This window comes from Parambassis ranga, chromosome 4 (genome assembly GCF_900634625.1).
Source record: "Parambassis ranga chromosome 4, fParRan2.1, whole genome shotgun sequence".
Lineage (NCBI taxonomy): Eukaryota > Metazoa > Chordata > Actinopteri > Ambassidae > Parambassis > Parambassis ranga.
The window spans coordinates 4557832-4577063 of record NC_041025.1 but is presented as its reverse complement, the minus strand read 5'-3'; the positions used below and the strand labels follow the sequence as shown (position 1 = coordinate 4577063).

The window sequence follows — 19232 nt, the reverse complement described above, 5'->3', positions numbered from 1 at the left end:
CTCAGTGTTTATCTGATATCTCAGGGTCAACTGAATGGCTATGTGAAATAGAACCATCATAGACTCTTTCTTTACAAGTGTGCGTTCATACCCTATACCATGATCCATGTCTGAAACAGCGTGCTCTTGGGAGTGGGAAGCTATCCACATATAAGAAATGAATGAGGTAATGTGCTGGGAGGTAATGGGTTTATGCAACATACTGGAACAGAGAAGCTCATTAGGAGACTGGGAGCCTTAACCCCAGTGCTGCTTGCCTTTACTCCCTTTGTCATAGCAGACTGGTGGAAACCGGGGGAATTCAGTGCTGGAGGGGGGGATGGGGGAGGGGGGATCCATTTTGGGTGGTGGAATTTAATACTGGGAGCGTTTGCACAGAGGCACAGGTGAATTACTTTATGTATGAAATGGCCTGTCTCAAACCAGCCATGTCGCCTCCACAGGCGTCGGAGCTCGATCAATAAGAAAGCACTCAGTATTAACAGTATATAAGCGACTTGTGTGTCATTGTAAATGTCTAAAAAGTTCTGTGATGGTGATTTAAATCTAAACCCTTAAACTTCCAAAGTCAGGATGAGAGCCTTTTTATATGGTTACTTATTATTTCGGAGAACGTTCCTGTACATCTTGCAATTTAGCGGTCAAAATTAATTTAGTGGCATTAAGTCAATATTCAGGCTCGTTTAAGACAGATTTTAACAAACATTTTAATAGGACAAAATAAGAATGTTGATGCTTTCGTTCATGAAATGATGAAGTTCTGCAAAAACCCAGTCTATAGCCTCAGTCTTCATTGCGCACTCTATTATATTATAACACTGTCACCCTGTTTTTTTTTAATATTCAGTTCTTATTATTAAAGGACTCGTGCGTGAGATCTAGTGCTATCAGGTGGTGAGACCAGCCAGACTTTCTAAGCCATGAATTTTTAGTGGCTGTCAGCAGACGTTAGGGGTCATCCCACGTCGTCCTTCATGGTGCAAGCGTAGTGCCTCCAAATAAGGCTGCCGCTTCCATGTAACAAGTTGAAAGCTCCTGTTTGTCCATTCAGTGCTACCGTAAAAGAAGATGGCAGAACCACATCGGAGCCTCTGTGTTGATGCTCAATAAAAACACAATGAATCCCACTTAGAGGAGATACTAACTAGATACTAACTTCCTGGGAAAACTGCAGTGTTGCTTATATTGTCCCTGCCTCTTAATTTCTGCTAAAAAGCTGTACTAAAAAGTCACAGCTGAATGTCCTTAATTTCACATTTTGCCATCTGTACTGTATTTCCAGATGGACCAATAAATAAATAAATAGATAAAATCAGGAATTGCATTTATAAGGAAGCAGCATGACTGACAACAGAAGTCCTTTTTTTCTTTTGACAAAGATTTTTTTATTGGTATCCTCACACATCATGGACAGAAAACATGTCTGGGCTTTGTGCCATCCCCAGCCTTATCACACATCGCTGGACAGCACAGCATCAGCTGACTGGAGTGTGCTGCAGCATGTGCACACTTCACTCAGCGACGGTGTCAGCATTATAACTCAGTGAATAACATGCTTTGATCATGTTTGGTTTGTATGATTGAGACGTAGTGGTGTGTGTGTGTGTGTGTGTATGGGGTTGCCTCTCACTGCAGCGGTAGGATTTGTTTGGCAGGCGGGCAGGCAGGCATCACCAGGTTTCTGGCCAGCACAGAGGCAGAGTTTCCGGTCTATTTCCAGCGCAGCGTGTTCATTCTAGGTGACTGGGGGGACTGTGTGTCATTAAAGGCCCGTGCTCTGCCTCTACCCAAGTGTGAAATGCTGCGCCTTGGAGATGCTGGTCTGCTTTTGTTTGTTCTACCAGTTTGAAATGGGCAGAAGGTTGTCGCCACTTTTAGAGGTCAAGAACACACAGCACTGTTTAAATTTGACTAAATCACTACACATTACAAATCCTCATCCTCACAAGAAATGCTTATTATTTCTTCTTTTTAAAGACTAAAATATGTGTTAATTTGAGTAATTCTCACTGCACAGGCTTATTGAAAGACTAGTGAGTTTTCTCATTTGGTGTCAGAAAAGAGAAACGAGCCTGTTGGGACATATCAGCACAACAATAAAGTGGGTGAATTACCCCCTTGTTGACTATTTTAAAAACCATTTTATAGTTGATTCAAAGAAATAAAACTTTATTGGATAAAAAGATACAGGACAGAGCGCTGTATGGTTTACTTGGCTCTAGTTTATACTATCTATATTACAGCTCCTTCATGACATTTAAAACTTTATTGGACAGGACTTAGAAATCTGGGGGCAGTATATAAAATGAGGAATTTATTAGACTTTGTGCCCTTTTGTGTGTGTGTGTGTGTGTGTGTGTGTAGGCTGCCTTTTGAAATATTGTGTAGCAGAGACAGATGAGCCCAGTCTGTGTGGTTTTAATGCTGTAATGATTTGCAGTAAAGAGCAGGTAACAGATGCTGAAATAAAAGGAACATGATATATCAATATTTAGCATAGCAGATGTGATGTGACATTTTATAATGCCAATAATCCCCAGCTGACCCTGTGCATCTGTAACAGCAGAGTGCATTTAACAAAACAATGGTTCTTTAGTTAGTCCAGATTTACAGGATTGTATTTTTACATTCAGGGTCATCTTCAGCCTGCACAGAGGAAGACATGTTCTAGATCAGGAAAGGCTATAAAAGCCCCATGTTAAGACTTTTTTTTACATTTTTTTCCTGAGGCAGGTGCACATCCTCAACCACGAGAGCAGAATTTAAAAAGAGCCGGGGAGGTAGGCTCTGCGGGGAAACCAAAGTAGGAAGTCAATAAGGCCTGAATCTTTTATGAAGGCAGAGGTATTCAGATCACAGCTCTGCCGACAGAAAGAGCAGAGCTGCTGCTTATACGAGGAGACAGAAAGTAGTAGAGGGTCTAAATCTCTCCCAGATTTACCTCAGTCCTCATTAACGTGGGAGCTGCTGCTCGTTACAGCTCGCACCTTCGCAGTATGTATAGTTTTTCCTGCTCTGTGAAGCCACAATTGAGCAAGAGTACGGGAAAACATAACAACGCCTGAGTGTAGATGTCAGGAGCAGGCTTTGTTTAGAGATAAATATGTTTTATTAGTACCGCTATTGAATTTGTTAACATTTGCTGAGGTCTGGGATCATATCGACATCAGGCAAGTTCAAAACAAAGCGGTCCGTGGAACATGTGCGACCACATCCTACGGTTTATGGCCGTTCTGATTGGCTGTTATGTCCTGATGGGGCAAAAGACGCCACAAGCATTTGTGGCTTAGACATTTATCGTGTGACAGTAACACAATTGTGTGGGAAAAAAGGCTCTCGTACCTCCACACACCATGTCAATGGAGTTGCAACTATTGTGGTTATACAGTTCAGTTTTCTAATTACGCTCACAGTTGGAGCGCTGCTGCGGCTTGGATGGACATGAAACACCTTCTGGTTATATCAACAGGGAGCACTTACCAAAATGTATCTTTAGTTTGACTAATATGAAGCAGAGGTAGCTTTGTATATGCAAAGTCAAGGAAGATGTATGGTGCATTTAGGCAACATACATCTCACCTCTAAGCTTATACAGCTGCTATAGTAGGTGGTGGATATACATGTCAGAAATGTCGTCAGAGGTCGACTGACACATCAGTCAGCCTCTTATGAGCTGAAATTGGTACAGACATATATAATATAGTACAGATATTGGTACATTGCATTGGTTGTACCATTGACTACACTATGTCTGTGTCACATGGGCGTCTTTACTGCCCCGCCCCCTTTACGAGACACTATACAGGTCTTGAAGCCATTGTTTCCTATTAAGGGAAAGAACATTAGCATAAACTCAAAGTGATTTTGTCTCATTTGTCACTATGATGTATGTTTAAGTCATAAATTCTAACCACTTTGGAGAGAAGAGTTGTTTACTATTCCATATTATTAACTAGATTCCAGATACATAGCTTTGCTGTTATCAGCCTATCACAGGTAGGTATTGGTATCAACGTATATTCAGTTTGTATCAGGCAATATTTGTTCTATACAAAGCTGGCCAATCACTTTGATGGGTTTCATACAGTTGCAGATAATGAGCAGTGTTCCTTGTTGTCTGGAAGATGTATAAATGGAAAACTTTCCTAACACACAGACTGTATAAACTACTGAGAGTTCAAATCACTGTAAAACATGCTGATCCAAAAGACGATGTACACACTGACCAGAGCTGTAATGCTGAAATATTTTATAGCTCATGTTAGCAGCACAGGCACTACACAGTTCCTGCATGAAAGACTCCATCATCTTCATCTGCTGTCCTCACTTCACTCTGACTTTTACTTTTTTTTTCGAGTGTGCTTTTGTGCTGAAAGACATAGCGTCTGAGTGGCTCTTGTTTACTAAGGCTGCATCTAGGGAAGTTTAAGTCTGTTATTGATTAGGGAGACAGAGTGCATCTGAGAACTGATGTTTTGTGAAGCACCGGCTGAAGAATAGCCCGCGTTGAGTCGAGAACTGAAAATAGCCCATCAGCGCCTAATCAAATTAATGCGTTCTTGCTGCTGCCAAGATCTAATTTAGCATGCTGGAGAAATGCACAAAGACACCAAATGACATTGGATGAAAAGGGATAATATTAATTTGAGAGGGGAAACAAATATCCAACAGAGGGCTTTAATAGATTCCTGGAAATGTAGTGTTGATGCTGCCCTGCTCATTCATGATATCGCCTGGGCACACGCAGGAAGGAGCAGGTGCAGCATCGCGGAAAGGTCGAGGTTTGTCTTTGTGAATGTTGGCCAGCTACACCGCGGCCCGGGAGATGTCCACAATAACAGACCTTTTTTTATGTCCTTTTTCTCTCTCTGCGATGCTCCGCTGGCTCTCATTGCAATTAAAACCAAGTGTCCATCAGAGGCTATCTCTGCTCTGTGTGGCCCATATGTTTGGGTGCTGATAGAGCGTGGATTACTCTGTTTGGGACACAGATAACAGGCTGTTTATAACCTTGGCAGAGTCTGGGGCCTAATCTGGCAGGAGCATATTTCCCCTTGCTCCCTGATAAAGGCCTGTTAGCAGCTTTATCACACGGGCAGATAGAAGTCGAGCCAGAGCGAGACGAGCACAGCGCTGAGCCCAATCTGGCAACACACACACACATACACAGGGTTCTGCTGCTTTATTTTTAGAAGCCTTCTCACCCCCCCCCCCCAACACACACACACACATGCATACACACACACTTACTCAAACACCAGCTCCACTCTGTGTCAGAAAGCACAATTAATTTCTACATCTGCCTTCTCAGGCAACACAACAAACAAATTAAAAGAACAATGTCCCCATTCATCATTAGAGCACTGAGTTGGAGGCCATTCTCCCTCATATGTGTCACCATGTTTGCTGTACTTTGTAATATATAATGTAGAACCTAAACTTAATTAGCCAGAGCTGGAAAACAGAACGTAAACAGATTAAAAAAAATATATTCCTGACTAAATAAAAGAGAGGCTTTATAGCTGTTTTCCTGCTCACACCTCTAAGTTGCTCTGGGATACATGCAAGCCTCCTCTGCTATTTTCTGTATCCCCATCTTGATGGCTCTGCGTAGGCACAATTAGAGAGAGCACTCCTTTCACAGCCAGAGAAAATTGTCGTCCTCTGTAAATTGCTTTTGCCGCAGCTTAAAGAAGATCTCTTGTTACCCTCTCATTCAGTCTTTCTGGCGGCCCGCTCTCCCCCTCTTTCAGGAAAATTGCTTTCTTGCAATCAACAGATTGCTTGCTGCACTTAGGGGTAAATACAGGTAGACTAGAGCATTAGCATAACATTATTCAGACAAGTGTCAACCTCTAGGCAGTTAGCGCTGCATCTAAGCTCAGTGTGAGGTGAAATGAAGTGCTACAGAGCCGGAAGAGCTGCCGCTGAGATTTTTTTTTCCGAAGAAGAGCTGCAATCGGCCAAAAGTGCAAGAGTAAGAAAAGATGCTGTGCCTCAGAATATCTGCACTTAAAAAAGGAAAAAAAAGAAGTCATGTTAGAGGAATTCAAGCATGGAAATGTGACAGCAGATCATGCTTCAAGGTGACTTAACGTGTACAGTTTGCTCCCTGTCAGGCTGCAGGAGGAGTTAGATCCCGGACTCTCTGGAGGTCTGCTGCGGCATGTAGGTCATCCGACTGCAAACCATGCAAGATGCAGGCTTAGATGGCTTTATTGGTCGCGCTGGTGATATATGGTCCAACTCAGAAACAGAGCTGGATCGGTCGTGCCTCAGAAAAATGTTAATGCTTTTTCACTCGTGTCGGTTAGCTCATATTAACCTCACAAGCAAGAGTCTAATTAAGTTTCCTCATTGAAGCTTAGCGCCACTCCTCTGTGGATGATTTGATCCCCTCTGTCCTTGGGGACGAGCTGTGAAGAGCAGCAGGCGTGATCTTTCACCGGGGGAGACACCCTCTCCATCCTCCTCCATTACTCCACCCTTCTTTCTTTGATTGACAACAGGGGTTCCTTCTGACCTACATTTGCATCTGCTCCCTGACCCAAATAGGACCCATGTAATGAGTTGCTCGGTCATTTTTTTTTATCATCCTGAGCGCTGAACTTGTGTGTTTTTTTTTTTTTTATCTTGGCTACAGGGGGGTGTTTAGCTGTTCCCCAGGGCTTTGTGTCTGGAGCTGCAGGGCTGCACAAAGACACTGTCCCATCCATCCAGACGCCTCTGCCTTGCACAGCCAACCCGGGCCATTCTAGGTCATCCGATTACTTCTCACAGTGATTACTAATCAGGGACTTGTGCTAATATGCCGTATCACAGAGACGCAGTGACGGAGTCATCACTCAGATTTCATCTTATTTGTCAGGCGCCGTGTCATCACTTCTCCTGAAGTGTCTTCTCAAATATAGCGATAAAACCCAAATCCATTCGAGAGTCGTAGCCACGCAGAGCGTCAGGTTGTAATATAACCTGACTGTGCAATGAGCCTGTTATTGTTTCCTCCCAAACACCAGGAACAGTCAGCTTCAACTCTGACAGAGAGAGAGAGAGAGAGAGAGATCCCCTGGGATCCCACTGTGGAATCCACAAGCGAGTGTGAAAGCCGTTTGGTGTTCTCAGCTCATGTTAGTGCAGCTGATAAACACGCATCATCACATCACAAATATCTGCATCTACATCGTAAAGATAGTTCTCTTCTCTGACACATAAAAGTGCACAAATGGCCTTTTTCTGTTCTCTGTCAGATCATATATGTGAGCGTCATCAGTGCTGTGCAGTGCCGGACATGTTGGCAATACACACATCATACATAGAAATGAGGAGGAAATTGAATTTAGCTCTGGCAGAAATATAAATTTAGCCTCGCTGGAACAACTGTGGAACTTGTTTCCTGGTTTCATTTCCTGTCTCTTCACTGTGGGATTTTCTCTTATCAGCAAGTGCGATATTATGTGAATAATCTTGTTTTCTTGCTTTTGCAGCGTTTATAATGACAATTTCCCACATTCTTGATGTTGATGAACATCCTCTCCGCTGCAAGCGTCACAGATAAAACCATCTCTTTCAGAAGAGAGGGGAATAAGACGTACTCATCTTAGAAATGGCCTCTCTTTTCATTCATTTCACTCTGGCTTTAGTCTACCTCATTTCAGATATTATTGCTCCCATCTGTGCTGAACAATCAGAAAGGAAACCTTTTCTAGTGGCTGCTTATATGGCCTTTCATTTTCCTTAGGCCTGCAATCATAATGACATAATGTTGTGCACAAGCCTCTGCAGGGCTCTTCTCTCTATCTCTCACTGTGTATTCATACTCAAGCTCTGTTCCTGATATGTAAAGTACTAAATCCTATTATTTCTCCGGCTAAATAACACTGGTCCCAGAGGCGCTGTGTGATGTTTTAATGAGAGCCCCGATTCCCGATGCTCGACGCCGTCTTCTCCTCTGCATTTCCTTAAACTGCCAAGTAAGAGCCCCATTAATAATTCAGCTCATTAAAGTGTGTAATTAATCTGGAGCTGTGTAACAGGGAGAGACTGGGGCGCAGGGAGGAAACTCTCCAGGGGGGCACTAGAGAAACATTGGGCTAAGAGACACGGCACACCCGCTGTGATGGAACCAGTTTCGCCGGCACAAAACCAGCCCTCTTGCATCATTTATCTGGCAGGAAAAAGCTTCAGAGAGGCGCCGCCGCCACCGCCGCTACACCCTGAGACATCTTCAGGAAACTCAGCCAATCAAGAATTCAGTGCGGGTACACGCGGGGCGCTGGGACTGTGTGTTTGTGTGTGTGTGTGTGTCCTTGTGGGAGATCTGCTCTGGTGTCTGTTTACTGTAGATGTGGAAGGTCAGTTTCATGGGTTTCTTGGAAGGCTGTTTTAGTCACCACAGATTTCCCAAAGCAGATTTCTGCAAGTGGTCCAAAATCTTTCAATGTTGCAGCAGATCTTATTCTATTAATACCACATTTTAATGATTTCAAAGTCAAAATGCAAAAGCATTTCATCGCTGTATATAATTAGAATCACTAATTATGATTTGATTGACATATACATGTTGAAAAAATGCAAAAATATAAACTGCTAACTTGATATTAGCCCAGATCAATTATTTTGAAATGCAACAAATGCTAATACTACTAAAAGCTACATAGCTAAGGTATTAGCTGAAAAATCTGACATTTTGAGCATCACCCATGCTATGAGCTAACGCTATGTTAGCCTCAGCAAGCTAAAGTTAGCCTTTATTAACATTACATGTGGACCAGTCTCCATAAATAATGGGCCCATTCCAGAATGTTACATTGTGATGGCACATATTTAATACAATGTTACCTGCAACCTTTTCAGAATTGAACTTAAAGTTCCGATATTTGGTTGTCTATAACTTGACTACGACTTCATTTTAAGGGCAGTGTTTATAATTTGCATGCCACTTCACAGCACAGAGCCTAAACACAGCAGCTGACAGGAGCTGTGTGCTGTTTGCTTTCAGATGTTTCAGGTAGACCTCCGTAAACACTGAGCATCCGCAGTCAGCATGCCTGCTGCCACTCACAAGCCCTCAGCTGCTCCAGATGTGGCTTAATTTACTGCGACTTGGCTAATCATGGTGATTAAGGATTAATTACTGTTAATCACTTTTACATAAACTGGTTGGCAGTGGGAGAGCTTCGCTCTGTGAAAAATGCCACAGTGTGTAGTCAGATAGATAGAATGGGACAAAGCTGGTAGCTGCCAGGCTTCTCAGTCAGGTGCTGTTTATGCTGTAGGTTTTCACTTAGATCCAGTCAAAGAAAGTTAACCTCTTATAATTATCTGCATCAATTAAAACTCCTCACATAGTGAGAGGCCAGTTTGATTCTTGAGTCAACGCAGAGACTGCAGGTGAGTGTCAGCATCCCTAAATAGGAGTCATCCTGAGCATATTTCTGGCTAACAGCAGAGACATTGTCAATATTCAGCACAGCAGTCGTCTGTGGTCAGCTGAGGCTAAACAGACACTGCTGTGCTGTGTGACTGTCCTGCTACAGGAGATAAGAATGTGAAGGAGCATAACCACTGTGAGTTCCATTAACACAGACTGACAAGGGAATCACAGGGACATCAGGGGGTCCGGGATGAGGCTGACAACAAAGCCACTGCACCGTGCTTGTATCCTCTCCCCCCCACCTCTCCTCCCCCCCGCACAAGCTGAGGGTGGCAGTGTGGTCACCTTCCCTCCTTGGCCTGGTTTCACACTGTGACATGCTCGTCTGCTCTCCTGAAGGAATGGCTTTAATAAGGTAGAGCAGATCAAGGCGACTGTTAATGACATGGCAGGCCCAGTCAACACACTGCCCGAGGCCATGGATGGCCCCGGTCTGGTGCATGCTGCTGGACGCTTGCTATCTCATGTGGGACATGCAGGACACTCGTCTGGATGCTCTTTAACTGCTACCCATCCTGTGTGGATGTGAGGCTGAGGAGGCAAGCTGTACATTAGGTCAGCACTTATAACATGATAACATGTGATTTTAATATATTAGATTCAAATTGTGACAGTGGATCTGTGGAATGTATTATAGTATATATCATATCTACATACTGCATTATACTACATCCTATCACCCAACATGAAAGATGGGCATGATCAATATTAGCATAGGTTTCAATTTTTTGTAGTAAAATATTCTAATGTATTGATAAATCAGCCACTGTTCACTAACATAGAAAGCAGAGTCTGATATATTTTCAGATATTAGAAGTCAGTTTAGTATTTCACAGATATATCAGCGAATATTGATATTTTGGCCAAATGAAATAGAAAAAAAGAGGCTTCAGCTCTATTGTTTACACTCTCAGCACTGTCTGCAGCACATGTAGCAGCATCACAGCTGAGCAGGTGGTGATGTAGCGAGTCACATTATGTTTTCACAGAAAGTTGCTTGTAGTATAGCAGTATATGGAAAAACATAACAGCATGGATGATTACACAAATCTGTAATTGGTTGATATCGGCCAATTATATGGACAGATCACTTTATTGGTCAAGCCCTAGTCATATCATGTAATGTGTCCGTTATATCGGCATGGCAACGTGACAGATAGGCAACACTTATTTCCAATTGCACATTCAGTAGTATGCACACTGCGTTAGACACCGTTGATTATTTACATTCTTTTTACCAAAATTCGCAGAAACTGATCGGTCATAATCTCTGTGTAAACATGAAATGACCTGGAAAAAGTGTGTTTTTTTACAAACTCAGAGACATAATGAAATAGTCTGCGCTGGGTTGGGGTTGGGCATCACATTCTTCTAAAGTTCTTAGAAGAACTGTAATAAGTTTTCATGTATATTCCAGTAGAAAGTGTATGTCCACTCTACCAAGCACTGTATTGTCATTAGTGGCCCTGAGGCCTTGGTGGATCTAATTCTAATTACCTCTATTAGTAGTATCTACAGAGAATTGGAGTGTGTGTGATCAGGATTTCCTAACAAAAGGCTCTCCCTCTCTCTCTTCTGAACTGGTGGTGACAAAGCGGAGGGGCCACATAGAGGATGAGAAAGCAGTGGAGCGCTTTAATGTGAAGGCTGTCAGCTCCACTCCCCTTGGTTTTCACCTTCTGAAGAGCACAAGGCCTTATCGCTTTAATTGACTCTTTATCTTTTTGTTAATTTCCCCTTTAGTGCAGTAGCTCCCATTCTGCCTTTTGATATGTCATTTTACATTGGCTTTTGCGTGACTTACAGGAAGTGGCGCTATAGATTAGAAAATTCATAAAAAACGGCAGATTTCTTTTTAACAACACTGTTAAGAACCTTAGTTGCCACTTAATTGTCTTCATTGTCCATTAACCTCCTTGATATTGTATGTTAACCTTTTTCTCTTAAAATCAATTACATGACTTTATGTCTACGCTTTGAAAGCAACGCTGTATAATTATTTTCTTTATTCTTCACATGCTTTAAAGTACTTTTTGTTCATATCTTATAAGTGAAGTATAATTTTATATTGCTGGCAGGAGTTTAAAGAGTCAGGTCTTTACAAAGGCAAACAGAGGGGACTTAAGGAGAGCAGGATTTAACAGTTTGATGCCTGTCGTCTTCCTCCTGGTGTATGTTGGTTCTCTTTCCATTCCAGTACACTTGCGACTGTATAATGAATTATGCCGATGTTGAATTAGCATGTAGCTGTCGCTTCGGCTCTGGTGCCTGCCTTGTGACAGGACCACCGTAGCACAGGCTGGTGTAGAGAGGGAGAGAGAGAGAGAGGGAGAGAGAGGGGGCTTCTAGTGTGATTTATTAACTGCTGAAGCCACAATGAAGTGTGCCCACTGAAGCACCAATGCAAACAAATAGGGCCAGCACTGTCACTGTAAATTCAAGCGGACAGGCCGGCCACTGCCTGACTGGGAAGGGTTAATTATGCAAAAGCTTTTGACTTTATGTGACACATGAGAAGGATAGGCAGCTTTGAGGCATGGTTTGCACAACATGGTGTTTATGGTTTTATGTATGCAAGATTATACTCGTGCTGTTAATCTCATACTGACGCTCTTTGATAAATACAATACAGAGTTTTGAATATCTCATTTCTTAAAATGATTAAAGCTGGCATCCCTAATGATAATATTAATGCATTTTTGTCTTAGTATTAACTTCCATTTTTTCTTTGATAAAAGTCCTTCTGGGTATTAAGGCAGGTAATATTTGAAAGCATATTTAAGCTAATGTCACAAGCCCACGTTAATAGGTGTTTTTCCACTGCAGGAACTTGTGGGGAATTTTTAGGGTGGCCTCCCACAGCTCCAAGTGCCCCCAGTAGAAGTTCTAGAAGTGCCTGCCAGAAGGGAGGTACCTTTGCTCAGTCCTGAAAAAATTGAGGGCAAGCATAATGCGTAATATAAAACCTAAATACAAAACCTAAAGGCCTGTTTAGAAGGGAGCTGTTCCCGTCAACATGTTCCCACTTAGTCCCTCATATTAACTCCCGCTGTGGAAAAATACTGTTTTGTTCTTAATCTGGCATTAAAATGAATCTTTCTTACCAGGTCAAAGGGAAAATCTAATATTACTGTCATGTGTATTAGTATACTTGAAGGAAATGTGTTTTTTATTGTTTGTTTTTAACTGTAGTGATTCTTTGTACTACAAACACAGGAAGTTCCCCTTTTTGTGCTCCATTGAAAAACCTGTTTAAGTCTTTCTAGCAAAAGAGCCGTCAGAAATGTCAGACTGTGGGGGGGTTGTTGATCTGCCTGGGCCTGCTGTCACCTGACCGGCGTTGAGTGTCACTTTTGGCCGACTCTCGGCTGGTGACGTAACATCGCAGATCACATTTCAGCATCTGGGTGCAGAAGCGGAGGGGCCTCCAAAGGTCTGCGCTAGTTTGAGCTAAGGCATCCAATCTGTGTCTGAGGCCTTTATGTTTCACTGTCCATCTCGCTAACAGTGACAGAACCGCCAAACGTCATTAATTAAACATCAGGCTCCCCCCCCCCCATCACCCGATCGCCATGACAGGCTGCCATGCCAACAGTCCCTGTCGACATGCCTTCAAAATCTAGAAGGGGATTACATATGGTAATGGTTTTTGACAGCCTGCCATTTGCCTCTGTTAATCTGATAGGATGAGATATGTGGACTGCAGAGCATGGTGTGCTTGTAACTCTTTGAGTCTGATATTGTTATATAAAAAAAAGAAGAGGGGGAATCATTTTGAAGATGCAAGCAGTGTCCTGGAAGAAATCTTAATCCCCTTGACAAGCTTTTGATACAATCCCAAATATTGTCACTGACTCAGATGTGTATTTTTAGACCTGGATCTTGTTTTTATTTGCTGTCAATTTTAATATTTCTCACACTTCTGAACTGGAGATGATGTGACAATCTATAATGGATCCGTGTCCTTCTCCAACATTTTTCCAAAAGAAGCTACGTAGTTACGACCCCCTCAGGCTGCCAACACACTTGTGTCCCCCCCCCCCCTCGGAGAGTGAGTTTATTCTGCGGTCTTTGCTCAATTAAGATTCACCCCAAATTCAGAGCTGCTCTCATATGATGTATCTTTGTCACATGTAGTTCAATTAATATTTTAATACTCACACCCATCTTCACATGGGGCCACGAGCCAATCCCAAATGACTAATATATGGGCAACGGAGAATGTTACACATGTGCTTGCTGAAAACAAGCAACAAAGTGGAGGGAGTGGGGGGGGGGGGTGGTAGCTGCTTTCTCCCCCCCAAATAGGGACGTAAATCATCTCCGAGCATGATATTCCGAGCTTATCCTCAAAGAGCAAAAAGCTTTTTCCCTCAGCTGTGTGGAAATGAAATAAATATTCCCAGATAAACGACCAGACAGTTAAACATCCACCTCTCCGAAAGCCAATTGCCCCGGGCTTTTATTAAATATCGATTTGATTTGTAAAAGGCCAGATGTTGTGAGGTTAAATAAATGTCATGTGCTCCCATTCCAGTTTACTTTCCTTGTCTGCAGAGTCTGTGACATTTTGTTTCTCTTTGTGTACGCAGAGCTGTAAAAACCAACGTCCATCCTGCCCTGATACATCCATGCAGAAATCTCGTGTTTTTATTCGGATTAACGCACAAAATAAAGCATAGCCATAAAGCTCGTGCACACCTCCTACTTGTGAGAATTGCTTGTCAACAACAGTGGGTGTTTGGGGGGGGGGGTGGGGTGGGGATAAGGCATCGTCTGACAACAAGCCATCTTTGAGACGCCTCCTAGAGGGAAATGGCATCCATTAGAGACGTACAGAAAATGTGTGTTCACCGAGAGAGGGAGTGGGGCCCGAATCACACACAGACACACACACATAGATAATTGTTTATCCCTGGGAGAACCTTCAGTGTTTGTCTGCGGGTGGCTAAGTAAGTTCACCAGCACTATTGGACAGGGAGTGCCCAGCAGACCCAAGGCTCGAAAAACATTAGGATGAATCAATTAGGGTGCCATTAGCCAATAAAGTGGCCCTCACTGAGTCGTGTAATTATGACCCACAGCAAAGCCAATTTCATGGAGGCATTATCCCTCTCTTTTCTTTATTAATTTTATTTGTTTGAGATAATCCCTGCATGGTTTTAATTATGTGCTTTAGGTTCAGAGTGGAATAAATAAATCATCATTTCACATACAAACACTGCAGTTCTGTGCTTTTCTCCACTACTGAGACAGGAGACCATGTCTGTCCATAAGGCTCACACTGATTAGCTGCTTAAATTAAATATGAATGCCATCACATCCGCCTCGCAGAGATCCACATTAACCCCACTCGGAGCGACTTTCCCATCAGATCCTACGATAAGAGGCAGCAGGAAGAGCTTACGTTTATAGGCAGGCAGCTACCTAGCTTGTTCCCAGCTCAGAGGACACTGTGTAAGTGTGACAATGTGCTGTCAATGAGGGATGACAGTACACAGCCAACATGGCGTAATGCATTGTTCCTTCCTGGGTCCCTCCTGACAGATGCTCTCCAAGACAGCTGGATCAGCAGCAAGAATGGAGCTGGGATCTGGGCGAGGAGAGGATGTGATACGTGGCTGATTAGTGAAGGGTGTACACGTGTCAACAAGCGAGGCCTGGGGATCATGTCGCAGTGTGTGTGTGTGTGTGTGTGTGTGTTAATTGTCTGTTTAAGACGCTGCTTCTTTTTAAAGTATAAAGCACAGCTTGGATTAACCAGCAATGCTGAATGTAGTCGTTTGCTTTCCATTCGTCCCTGACCTTTCTCATATTTAGAAAAAAAAAGTCAGCCTGCTATTTTTCCCCTTCCGAGCGATCTCCTCAGAAATGACCTTCTCTGCAACAGGCGCTCTTAGAAGACTGATGTTGGTGGAGCTTCAAGCCAAGTAAAATAAACACTTCATGAATGTTAAGCGGGAACTTGGCAGACGTGAATTGAATCGTTTTTGTGGACACTGGGAATTTTTATGTTCCCTTTTCATTTGACAGTCTAGACGTTTTATGAGTTTGGGGAAGAAATCCGGCCTCAGATTTTAGCTAGAAACATCTGAAAAGAGTTTACTCGCATACATTTGAAAGCTCGGGACTTTTATTTTGCCACTTTTGTTGCAGATGCATTTAGGATTTTGTGACATCAGTTAATCTCCAAGCCAAGCATAATTATTAATCATTTTAACCTCAGCGTATACAGTCTGCTTCTGCTTGGGTTCAAGTGACGTAAATCCATGAGACACTGCGTTGAGTTTTTTTCATACTGCAAGGGCTCCAAAACTCTACATTTAAGAGAATATTAAAAACAAGCAAAGGCTCAAAGGACACTGCACAGACTTTCAGAGGAGAAGAAAGTGTGTGACTTCATAATCCTGTAGACGCCAATTCACTGTGCATGATGAAACGCTGACTCTTTGGTGGATTTAAGCCTGTCTTGTGGATGCAAAAAGCATAAATGATGTGGAAAACTGAAGCCAGCTTTGATATCTGGTATCAAAATTAAAATAAGAAGAAATGAATTACATAAGTATAGATAAGAATTGTTTATAGTGTTAAACCTGCTGGAGATCTTAAACTGTATCTTTCTGTGTAAGTTGTCAGTCTCTTCTCTTCTACTACAAATATGTTCTGCTATGAGTTTTTTTTTTTACTGGAAATTACTTCCAGAAAGTGCAGCTTATATCCCTCCATGGGATGTTGTGGTGCACTCTTATTTTTAACACCCACTTTAGTCTGGTATTTATGAGGTGGTAACTGTAGAAACAAAAAAAAAAAAACGTGCCTCTCTCTACTGGTGAGCATTCAGGAGGCGAGGCGGGGGCCGCTGCTGATGTACTTTAACTAAAGCAGACAGGCGGGTTTAGAGTTTCTGATGGAGCAGGTTTGATCGGGTCACAGTAGTTGGCGGTGCACAGTTAAGGTGGGTGTGAAGCCATCCGAGATCCCCCCCCCCCTCCAAGCGTGTCCATACATTATGAGAGCGATGAAGGAGTCAGGGTAATGAGACAGGATGTTTGTACAGTCCTGCCATCCCGAGAGACCACCACACCCCCCACCCCCATACCTCCTCCTCCTCTTCCTCCAACACTCCGCCCACACTCAATCTACCTCCCGCTGAGCCTGTGGCTTGAACCGCTGACCTCTTCCACTCACCAACAGTTGCCATATTTGCATTTCCAGTCCACTTAAACAGAGATTGGTGGGGGGGAGATAAAAAAGGGGGAGCCCCCCTCCTCACACCCTGCTAGTACAGCAGGCCTCATTCTCATCCCAGTGACCCCCTGCCCAGGCCTACCAACCCCGGACAGCAGTCTGGGGTTAATGCACCAAGCACTCCTATTGTCTCTGAATTAATGAAGTGCTCCCAGCCTGTCCCTTCTCATTCAATGACAATGAGACAAATGACAAGTGGTACCATTTTAAATGGCTATCGACACTTGCAGGGCGCAAAGTCACAGAGTCAGACCGCGTGTTGGCGCCGCAGCCCTGGCCCCGCTGCCATTGATGCACTTTCAATGTCCACTCTGGGATCAATTTGGATCTTAGCAGCACCGCAATCCAGGCAGAAGAAGGGCTTTACATTGAAATGGATGGTTCTCAGATGGAGGAAGAAGAGCCTGGGAGTGTTTTTACCTCAGAAAATGGAAGGTGGGACTTGTATGTCCTAAAGAATGGCAAGGGAGACCTCTAGTGGTAGTCAGAGGGATCTACCCAGATCACCGATCTTATCATCCGTTGTTTACTGAAGTGGCCACGGCACATTGTTCCATCAGCCCTCATTGTGTTGCTTAATATTAAGTATTAATGATAATAATATTTAAAAAAAAACAATACTATAGAAAAAATTGAATGTCTTAGTAATAACTGAGAGACATTGTGTCTATTTACAGATCTTCTTTTTCCTTCTTATACCAGAGCACAAAAAAACTCATCACTTGCAGTTTCCGTTGCTCTGCACTCTTCCTCCACCTGCATGCCTGTCTTTGCTACAATGCTGCCTGTCTCACACTGAGCCGGCCGGATGAGTGGGTGCAGCCCAGCGGTCAGACCGACGACCGCTGCACGGCTGACAGCTTGTTACGGGTGCATCACGCCGCTGCAGGTGCGACCTTTATGACTGACCTTTGACCTTTCCCTGTCATCCACAGTGCTGAGCATCCGCAGTGCCCAGGAGGAGGAGCCTCCGGATCCCCAGCTCATGCGGCTGGATAACATGCTGCTGGCAGAGGGAGTGTCGGGCCCGGAGAAAGGCGGAGGATCGGCGGCGGCAGCGGCTGCAGCGGCCGCCTCGGGAGGGGCGGGGGTCGACAACTCAGCAGAGCACTCCGACTACAGGGCCAAACTAACACAGATCAGACAGATCTACCACACAGAGCTGGAGAAGTATGAACAGGTGAGCCAACGAACCACTGACATCAGTACAACATTATGGTCTATTTATGTTTGAAATCTGACAACAAATATTTTTACATGTGAAGCCAATTTTATTTTGTATGATATTAACAAAATATTTTAAAGTAGCCAAGACTCCTGGACAAACAAAACAACTGAAAATCTCACCTTTGCACTCACCCAAATACTGATTATTTTAGTATCAAAGATTCTAATATCAACATATTAGACAGTATTCGTTATACATATACAGACAAACTATAGCTGGGGAGCTGCTTGCCTACATAGCAGATAACAGATGGCAAAAGCAAGAGCAAGAGCAGCATGATGATTGTCATGAAGGTTAAGTGAGGGAAAATGTATAACTTACAACCAGGTAGCAACTGTCAGCTGCTCAGCTGCAGCTGGAACTAACGCGCTCTATGTAGTGATGCTTCATCTACATTTACCAAGCAACTTCTTCTGCATTATGTAATAAGCTGTGTATTTATATAGAGCTTTTTACTGTCTACTCAAAGCTAATCAAAACGCCTCATACGCCTTATACCTCAACGTAGGGTTAAGTGTCTGGAGAAAAACGATGAGCACACATCAGGCTGCGGATCAGCTGACCCATGTATCTGTCAGATTCAAGTTTTTCGTTAGTTTAGTTAGATGTTCTGCATTGCAGCATTTTTTAACAACCCAAAGATGGAGTCCTAGATAAAATAAGACATATTCAGATGCTGATTATATTATGCTGTGGTTCATCTTCCAACTTCTTCTTTGCACATGGGAACTTTGAAAAATCCTGATCTTCACTCCTCATCGAGGCAGGATCGGTCTTAAATCAAATGGCAACCCTTGTAGACTGGGTACACATCGCTGTCAGTAAGAATTCACTTTAGGCTGTGCTTTTCACCCCCAGAATAGTCCATCATATGCAGCCTGTTGTGTGTCTCTGTGTATTCCAAGTATAGCATTGAAAGTCTGTTGGAAAAGGGTGGTGGTAGTAAGGAGGAGGGGTTGTGGGGGGGCTGATTTCTTCTCATTGCCTTGATAACGGATGCATTCATGACAATAGCATCCCTTTCAGATGAATGTGAGTAAGACAGATGAACACGCAGATAGACAGACTCAGACAAAGCCTGACACGGCTAAATCCAGAGAGAGATCGACAGGAGCGGCAGAAATAAAGAAGAGGAGACAGTAAGAGACACAGAGTCGGAGTGTAATATCGTGGCAGATTCACGCCTGGTGTCACACAGGGGGGGTGGGGGGATGAATGAAACGTTGTGGCGTGTTCGTCTCTCAGGGTTGGCTGTGCTGTGAAAGTGTGTCTCCGAGAGGGGAACAGCTGTCATTGGTTCCTCTCAACGTACTGCCATCACCA

At 43.4% G+C, this 19232-nt stretch overlaps 1 protein-coding gene across 4 annotated transcripts in view; it reads left to right on the top strand.

The window, feature by feature from the left end:
• The window catches only part of LOC114434912 (pre-B-cell leukemia transcription factor 1), a 51071-nt gene that overhangs the window by 20536 nt on the left and 11303 nt on the right, over window positions 1–19232 (top strand). For all 4 annotated transcript variants that reach the window (XM_028404367.1, XM_028404366.1, XM_028404368.1 and 1 more), the window contains one exon: window positions 17617–17861. In XM_028404367.1, the coding sequence (XP_028260168.1) occupies window positions 17617–17861 (245 nt within the window). The remainder of the gene's footprint in view (window positions 1–17616; window positions 17862–19232) is intronic.